This window comes from Gekko japonicus, unplaced genomic scaffold (assembly GCF_001447785.1).
Source record: "Gekko japonicus isolate JY-2015 unplaced genomic scaffold, Gekko_japonicus_V1.1 scaffold1594, whole genome shotgun sequence".
In the NCBI taxonomy this organism is placed as follows: Eukaryota; Metazoa; Chordata; class Lepidosauria; order Squamata; family Gekkonidae; genus Gekko; species Gekko japonicus.
Genome location: NW_015167097.1, coordinates 273,102 through 281,343, shown reverse-complemented (window position 1 = coordinate 281,343; position 8,242 = coordinate 273,102). Strand labels below are relative to the sequence as shown.

The 8,242-nt window shown below is 41.2% G+C and overlaps 1 protein-coding gene across 1 annotated transcript in view; it reads right to left on the bottom strand.

The window, feature by feature from the left end:
• Positions 1-7,109, bottom strand: part of MYSM1 (Myb-like, SWIRM and MPN domains 1) — a 35,689-nt gene extending 28,580 nt beyond the window's left edge. Inside the window, exons 1-6 of the mRNA XM_015412913.1 lie at positions 7,027-7,109; positions 5,559-5,634; positions 4,898-4,968; positions 3,661-3,738; positions 2,916-2,991; positions 791-889 (exon numbers count right to left, since the gene is read on the bottom strand). Coding sequence (XP_015268399.1) covers positions 791-889; positions 2,916-2,991; positions 3,661-3,738; positions 4,898-4,968; positions 5,559-5,634; positions 7,027-7,097 — 471 coding nt within the window. The 5' untranslated portion in view covers positions 7,098-7,109. The remainder of the gene's footprint in view (positions 1-790; positions 890-2,915; positions 2,992-3,660; positions 3,739-4,897; positions 4,969-5,558; positions 5,635-7,026) is intronic.
• Positions 7,110-8,242: the final 1,133 nt, after the last annotated feature.

The window sequence follows — 8,242 nt, the reverse complement described above, 5'->3', positions numbered from 1 at the left end:
TAAGTGATCTAGAAAACTGACCCTGAAGAGGTCTCCCATGCCTCCAGTACATCTCAGTGACTTTCTCATAAGCCAAGTGCAACTGAGGTCCATAAAGCAGCTAAGCAGCATAAAAGAGACGTTCAGCAGATTCTCCCTGCTTTTCTCTCAGTTGAGAGGAGTTATTCTGTCTTGGCTTGCAGGGAAAAGAGAATAGGTCAATTGGCAAAGCCAGTGTTGCTCAACTCATGTTCAAAGTTTTAAAAAATAGGCTCCATAGAAAATGGGTCCAGGAACAGGCTTTATATGCTAGAAAGCAGGTAAGTATAAGAACTGTTGAGCTTGCGAACTACTGGGAACTATAAATGGACAGAAACTACTTAAAGGGAGCAAGGGGACTAGTATTCACAGGAAAGGGAGGGAAGCCCCTCTCAAGAGACTAGAATTAAAGAACAAAGATGGAACCTTGCAAGGGACTTGCAGAGTTAACAGAAGAACTTGAACATACCTACTAGCAACATAAGGTCACAAGTAGAGAACTTTGGGTTGGTTATAACATTAAAAAACCCACTAAAATACAATGCATATCCAGACTATAACTAAAAAGCAGTCTAAGTATTTTTTAATATGCCGAGGTAATCCACAGTGGCATCTTAAACAGAGTTACACCTTTCTAAGTCTACAGGCTTAAGAAGGGATAACTCTGCTTAGGGTGGCATTTCCACTCCCTACAAGTCCCCCATTTTCAGAGAGATGTTGTCAAGGTTTGCTACCCTGCCATTCTGTCAACTAAAAGTTATTTCAAGCTTACCTTGTTCTTAAAATATTGCCTGGCATAGCTCTTTACTTGAAGAACATTACGACTGCTAATCATCATGGCAATTTTTGTCCACCTTCTGCCAAACTTAGCCTAATAGAAATGAAATAAAATTTCAGCCCTGTATCCAGACCAACAGTCTTATCAGAGAAGGGTTTGCATTTCTTCAAAATATAATGTGAGACCAAGTTTGTTTAGCATGTGTCCTCTTCTTTCTGTTTTTCTCAGGACACAACTACACTACACAAATCATCCTGTTTCATAGTTATTCCTCCACTATAGGGAATCCTGGGAAATGTACTGGGGGACAGGAAAATATACCTGACAGAATTTATATTCATTTACTAACCATTCTTCTACTAGAACAGTGATCAAAGCTCAAAGTCTTAGCCACTGTACCAACTACGATAATCAAAACTGAGTTGCAGGGAGCCATGACTGTGAAATTAGTACAAAACTGTCAAGTACACAGGTATTCTCTTCCCACCCCATTATTGTTCTATATTTTTAAACCAAGTGTTATGTTGGGGCAACCCATCCTAACTTTATTACAGTTGTGGGTCCTGACCCATTAGTTGAAGACCAATTGTTTAAACAAATATATTATTATATTCAAGTTTTTAACTAAAGGGGATACAAGCCTCCATTTATACCACAACTAAAATAACTCACTTCCGGAAGCCTCATCATCCTCTGCCTCCTCCCTGTGCAACTTTTTACTAGGGTAAATATTCTCTGATATCAGGCTGAGACCCTTAGAGAGTGAAAAAGCGTTTCACTTAGAACTCCTGGGAGAAAAATCCTATTGTGTAGATATGTATACAGTAAATACCATAAATAAGAATTAATTATTCATTTCTCTTCTTTGATCATTCTTTCCATATAGAACAATTTTATTATTACAGTTCAGTTATTTATTATATGTTTTCAAACAAAAAATTGTTAATGTGGCCCCATCTGAGGATACTTAAATCCAGAGACTGGAGCCATAAACAGATAAAACAGTTCTTACAATCCTGAGAAAAGTTTCACATTTTCAGAAAATCTGAAATCTTAAAAAAAAAAGGGGGGGGGGTTTAACTCCACCTCCAGTAACAGAAGCAGTTCCTGTACCTTTAAGAAAGGAGATATCATTAGCTACTGTGGTGTTTCCTGAGCAACCACAATGCTATGGCCAGACTTCAACACTTAGTTTGTAAGTAAAAGAGAGAGGGGAGGGCATGGCTCCTTTTAAGGGCTGTTTTGGCCTCCCAGTCCACCCCTCCCAGTCCTTGGAGAAAGGACTCATGGAAGCTGGGCCCAGCAACAATGACAGGGCAACTGGCTACCATGCACTTTGTACAACTCACCCAAGTGCAGCAGTGGCTACAACTTGAAGTCACACAACTCACCTGGGCCCCACAGCAGCCTCCCCAGAACTTGTACAACTTGGCTGAACCCAGCAGTGGCTACCACACATTAAAATGGACTCAGTTTGATTCTCATACATCATCCTGGGATAACAGAGGATAAGCTGCTGAGTCTAGGATTTAATCAGTGTCTGCCTCTGTGGATGTCCCAGAAGTTAGAAAAAAGGCTCTCGTCTTGCTGAGCAGATTAGATCAGGAGCTATTAATTTAGATGCCAAGAAGATGCTGTTCCCCTTTTTTTTCTGGGGCCTTTCAGCCCCTATTTTTCCTGTTTGCCACGTTGTAGTGGCTAGAGTGTCAGACAAGGATCGAGGAAACCCAGATTCAAAGCCCCACTCTATCATGGCAGCTTGCTAAGTGACCTTGGGAGAGTCACTGTCTCTCAGACTAATCTGCCACAGTAGCTCTTGTGAGGATAAAATGGAAGAGGTGGGAATGATTTTGGTAAACTGCTTGGGTCCCCACTGGAGAGAAAGGTGAAGTATAAATGAAGTAATTCATAATCAAAGCTGAAGACTGGGGTGGGGGGAGAGAAGGAAGCAGAGAAGGGTAATAGATATGGGGAGGTGGCAGGAAGAGAGAAAGAAAACAGTGCGGGGAAGGGGAAAATGAAGTGATCCCTGCAAGCCTTTTCAGGTTCCCCGCTTTTCATGCAGAATAGTCTACAATAAGGTCTTTAAATATCTTTAATAATTTAATACTATATTTACCAGTCCTTGTTCAAATAACTCCTTTTCTTCTACTGTCCACTTTAATGATACACTAGATTTTGTAGGTGAACGTACACTAAAAGAAAAAGACAGCAAATGCTCTTTAGCTACATGCAAATACCCATACAAAATGGAGCTATAAAATTTCTTTACTACAATTAACATGGATATCAAAGTACTCAGAAATGGGGCATAAACAGACTGTTTTAGACATTTGCCTTTCTGGGGGGGAAATCAAGTTCAGTGTTACTTTTGTCTACTATGTACATCTATTTATTTACTTATTGTTCACACATTGCCACTTCTTTCATAGTTGGCAGTTATTCGAAAGAAAACAGAGGTACAGACAGTGAGCTAATAGCAGTAATTCAGTTGTTGCTTGGGGTGATTCTAAAGTCATTCAATACAGTTAGAGAGCAAGAAATTTTAATTTATAGTAATGACAAATTGTACTTGCCAAGGCAATTTTGCACAAGAATTATCAGAAAACTACCCAAATTCTAAAGTATGAAGATAGCTACGAGCGCTTTCAAAATTCTGTAGTATGAAAATCATTATCAATACAGCCTTACAAGTACATACGTGATTTTTCCATCTCTCTTGTGAGGACTGTAAAGTACAAAAAAACCCACACAAATTCAAGTTCTCTTATGACCACCTGTGCCTTTTAAAATACATACTTCCCATTTTAAAACATTCAAAATTATAGCAAAATGTGATTCGCATCCTCCACATAGCACATTACCTTTTAGTGCACTTTTTATCACTTTCCTTCAAATCATGCCAAAGCCTTTCTGAAGGTGATTTACTAGACAAATAGTATCTGAAAATTATTAAGGACAGTAAGTTGCATACAATGTCCCCCCCCCTAAATAATAATTTGTTATACTAAGAAAATCTAACACAGTAATATAATGTTATCTCTGCATGAGAAGAAGCAGGCTTCAGCATACGGATTAACCATAACACAATGGCAAAGCTTTCAGAAGTTTATGTAACCACATGCATGTGGCTTTTGCCGATCTCCCTCTTCACATTATATTCAACATTTTTGACTAAAGGTAAGGTAATTTTCTCCTCATTCCTATGTCTTGGGCAATGCAAACAACCATTTTCATTTACTAAAGGAAGAGATCTTGCTTTAATAGACCAGTAATGCAATCACAAAAATGAGAAAAAGTTTCAGCAATTTACTGACCTATTTCCATTTCCGTAATGGTAACATCATTTTTTTCAGGATTCAATCTCTTATGAAAATCAGTAGCTCTTTTGAGGCCCTGAACACTTTCTGCCAGATTTAACATTAGCAAAGTTATAGTACACAGATGCTGCTCTCCAATAAAGGAAGTTTTTTTTTTAAAAAAAAATCCCACTTTAAAAAAATTTGGATTTGGATTAAACCAACAGAAAAACAGAGTTTTACCTACAACTTATGCAGTATTAATACTCCGTTACTTGTTTTAAAAATTCAACAATGAAACTGCAAAAAAGATAAACAGATTTTCTATATAATCAGTACCTGAAACCATACTTGGGAGAGTCATATGCAGTGCCAGCAGAAGATCCTGGTGGAGGCAGACCTTCCCCAAGCAGCTGCTTCTAAGCATCAAAACAACAGTGCTGGGGTTTGAGGACCTGCACCGGTGAATGGCCATGCAAAATGGACAGCTTCAACTAAGAGGCAGAAGAAGCAATCAAAATAATCACTTCTCTTGTGTTAGTTGAGCACCTACCGTCAGTGGAAAGGATGCCATGAGCTAACGAAATTATTTCTTCCCTAACACTGGACTTTCAGATTTTAAGGCACTGTGCTTTCAGAAATATGACTCACTCACATTCTCTGTCTGTGAGTGACTGCCAGGGGAAAATCTCTCGATCACCAATGGTGATCAACTGACATGTTAACTACAAGTCTGCACTATAGATCTGTTTCTTACTAGGGCTGAAAATCATATTTTGTCAAATGGACAACTAAAGGATACTCTTCTTCCAGCAACATCTTCTCAATGGCAGCCTTGTTCTCTTCACTAATGGTGCTATCTAGACTCCAAGGCTAAAAAAAAATGTTTTATTATATAATGATTTACAAAACCCATGTTTTTGTACAACAATCCTTACATCAACTCTGTAGAACTAGAATAATATTATTCATATTTTTGAATGGCAAAAATGAAATGACGGAGCAGCATTTTTTTCAGTGAATCAGAAATTTCATGGCTGAACTGGGATTTGTAAGATTGACAAATCAGTAAATAGGATCCCCCTGAAAACCTTACTGTTCTTAAAAGCGGTAAGTGGTAAAGGAACACTAGAAATGTCCAGAACACCAGCTTACATTTATACTTGCTATAATTTGCAGGGAAAGTAGTAACAACAACTGCAGAGCAGAAGTTCCTCGTACATGGACATATGAAGCTTGCATGCAGAGAAGTGCATAAAAGCCTGTTTCATGCAGCTAGCTATGTGCTCATATTTAAAGGCTTTGCCACTTGTGTGTAGGACTCCATAGGTGCTTTTTTTAAAAAAAACAAACCCCTATAGCAGTCTAGATGTATTTTAACTGGCCAAGGCAGGAAAACATAATTAAGAAAATGTTTCCAAGACAGAGAGAGGTTCTCATAACTTATTTAATAGCTGACTTACAAGATCAGCATCAGCTCTCCAAGTTGAGTCAAGGTAGTGATCTTGGAGTAAACTAGATGATGGATTATCATAGCTTCTGAAATAAAAACATAACCTCATGTTAAACACACGTTTTAAGAACACAGATTCTTATAGAAACTGCATTTGTACCTCTACAGAACTAAGCGTCAAAACTATAAGCACCAAGAGAATTATGCCAGTTTTCACAACACTTTATAAAGACAGCTTTTATAATACAGTTCAGGAAGTCAAGTTTAGAAATTAACAGCTACTACTCTCACACCCCCTTACTGTAAAGCTGGATCTACTTGACCTAGGTGAAGAATACAGAAGATATGTTTTAAAAGTCTGACAGGACTAGCATTTCTTGGGGTAGTTTGTGGTAATTAAAAAGGAATTGTTCCAAAGGACTAACTCTACAGAATACTACAGAACAGTAAGGGTCAAGTTACTACTTATTGGGACTGTGCAGAACATGGAGAATTTGCTCCACAGAGCTCAGAGGCAGTACCCAATCCATCAAATGAACAAGGAACAGCAGCTAGCCACTTAATCCAATCCTCAGCAGTCTTTTTGCTTTGAACTCAGATCACTGAACAATGGACACATTCACATGAACCAAATATTACCTACCCTTACACTTTAGGCATAAACTGTCTGTTTTCTCATGTCAAGATACTCAGCAGTTTTCTTCTGCTCTCCAGTGGAAAATAGGAAGCAGGCATTGCACATACATTATCACAAATTGCTGAAGGCCACACACCGCTATCTACTCTGCTAATTCTTCAATAACCTGTTCTGCAGTGGCTTCTGAACCTGGGTGCATTAGCAAAGTGACCACAAGTTTTCATTTTTAAGTCAGCTAAAACTGGTCCATAGGATGCCAGGCCTGAAAACTAATCTAGTAGTACTTACTGCAAAAGAGGCACAACTTAAACATTCAGCAACATTTACTATCTAGATTGGCAATGACCGAGATGGGAGCGGGGTGGTCTGAATGGGAAACTACTAACTTCAAGCTAAATATGAATTTTACAATCCTCAAGGCTGAATATAAATTTTGCAAATGTATTACAACATTTTTTTCTACAAAACAACCGCCAAAGTCTCCTTTGAAGAAGACAAAACAGGAGCACGAATTCACCGCAAACAGAAAACACACGGAGGGCCCACACCTTAGTGGAAGAGTGCACGTTTGGGTGTCTCTGCTAAAGGGCATACGAGGCAAGATCTGAAGCTTGACGGGTGTGTGGACAGAGAAAAGTAAGGGGGGGGGTTTTGTCACAGAAAACCTCTTCCGCTGGCGTCCACTGCCAAAGGCGGACACGCCAGAACCACGGGTCCCCCTAGAGCCCACCTTCGGTGAACGGCTAAATGAAGCCAGGTCCTACCAAAGACCCCTCCCCAGCACATGGAACCGACCGACGCAGCAGCCTTCCTCTCTCAGGCCTCTTCCCTCCCATCTTACCCCGACCGCGCCTCTCCAACGGCCGTTGCATCGCCTTCAACATCGACATCTGCCTCCTCGACAGCCTCCATACCGGACTCTTCCCCAGCCCTCGCGAGAAGGAAACAGGAAACGGGGGTGAAAGGTCTGGTGCTGTCACGTGCCGTCAACTTCAACGGCGTCACTGCAATGCGGGGGGGCGCGGGGGCATGAGACAGCCAAACTTGCGTCGCGCGCTTCGTGCCCTTTCCCTTGGTTTCCGTAGCTGATGTCTGTGCCGGGGGAGTGGAGGCAGAGTAGCGGCCACGTAGAAAACAGAACAGAGGTATTATTCCTAGCGCTAAATGCTAGATGAAAGACTAGGAAAACAGGAACAAAAAACCGGGGGTTGGGGTGGGGGCAGATCGATGGTTTATTTTACTGGGGAAAAGTCCCCGTGGCCTGCTGCATTGAGCCTCGTCTACCCTCATGGTGGGGTCGGCAAGGACTGACTACAATGGTGCTTGGTTTCACCTAGGGATGCCAGCTTCGAGGTGATCCCCTGGAATTACAGCTCATCTGCAGAGTGCAGAGATCAGTTCCCTTGGTGTAAATGGATGCTTTGGAGGATGGACTCAATGGCATTGTACCCCACTGACGTCCCTGTCCTCTTCAGGGTCCCTCCCCAAATCTCCAGGAGTTTCCCAACCTGGATCTAGCAACGCTACCCCCCCCCATCCCGGGGACACCTGGCAACCCTAGTTTTACCCTAGTGGCCTAGCCATGGTGTGGCTAACCTGGCAGTGTCCAGCTTTTCCCTGTAAGAAGGAGCAGAGGTACACTGGTAGCCCACTTTGCAGGGCAGCTCCGCCTTTTCAGCTGACTGTGTGGTTCTCCATCAGGTGAGGGAATTGTGGCCTATTCCCATTTTCCCTGTAAGAAGGAGCAGAGGTACACCGGTAGCCCACTTTTCAAGGCAGCTCCGCCTTTTCAGCTGGCTGTGTGGTTCTCGATCAGGTGAGGGAATTGTGGCCTATTCCCCTTCCTATTTTGGCCTTAATCTAATCCTGGAGTTGAATGGTATAGAATGAGATTCTCTGGTAAAGCCCATGCTATTTAGTTTTTCTATACAGATCTTGGAATATCAGTTAATATTAACTGAATGTTTAGGAAATGGGAAATAAAGCCAAGGTTTTGTCTTCATGGCAAACATTAGTGGACTTGTGGTGAAGTGACAAATCAGAAAATAAGACTGTGA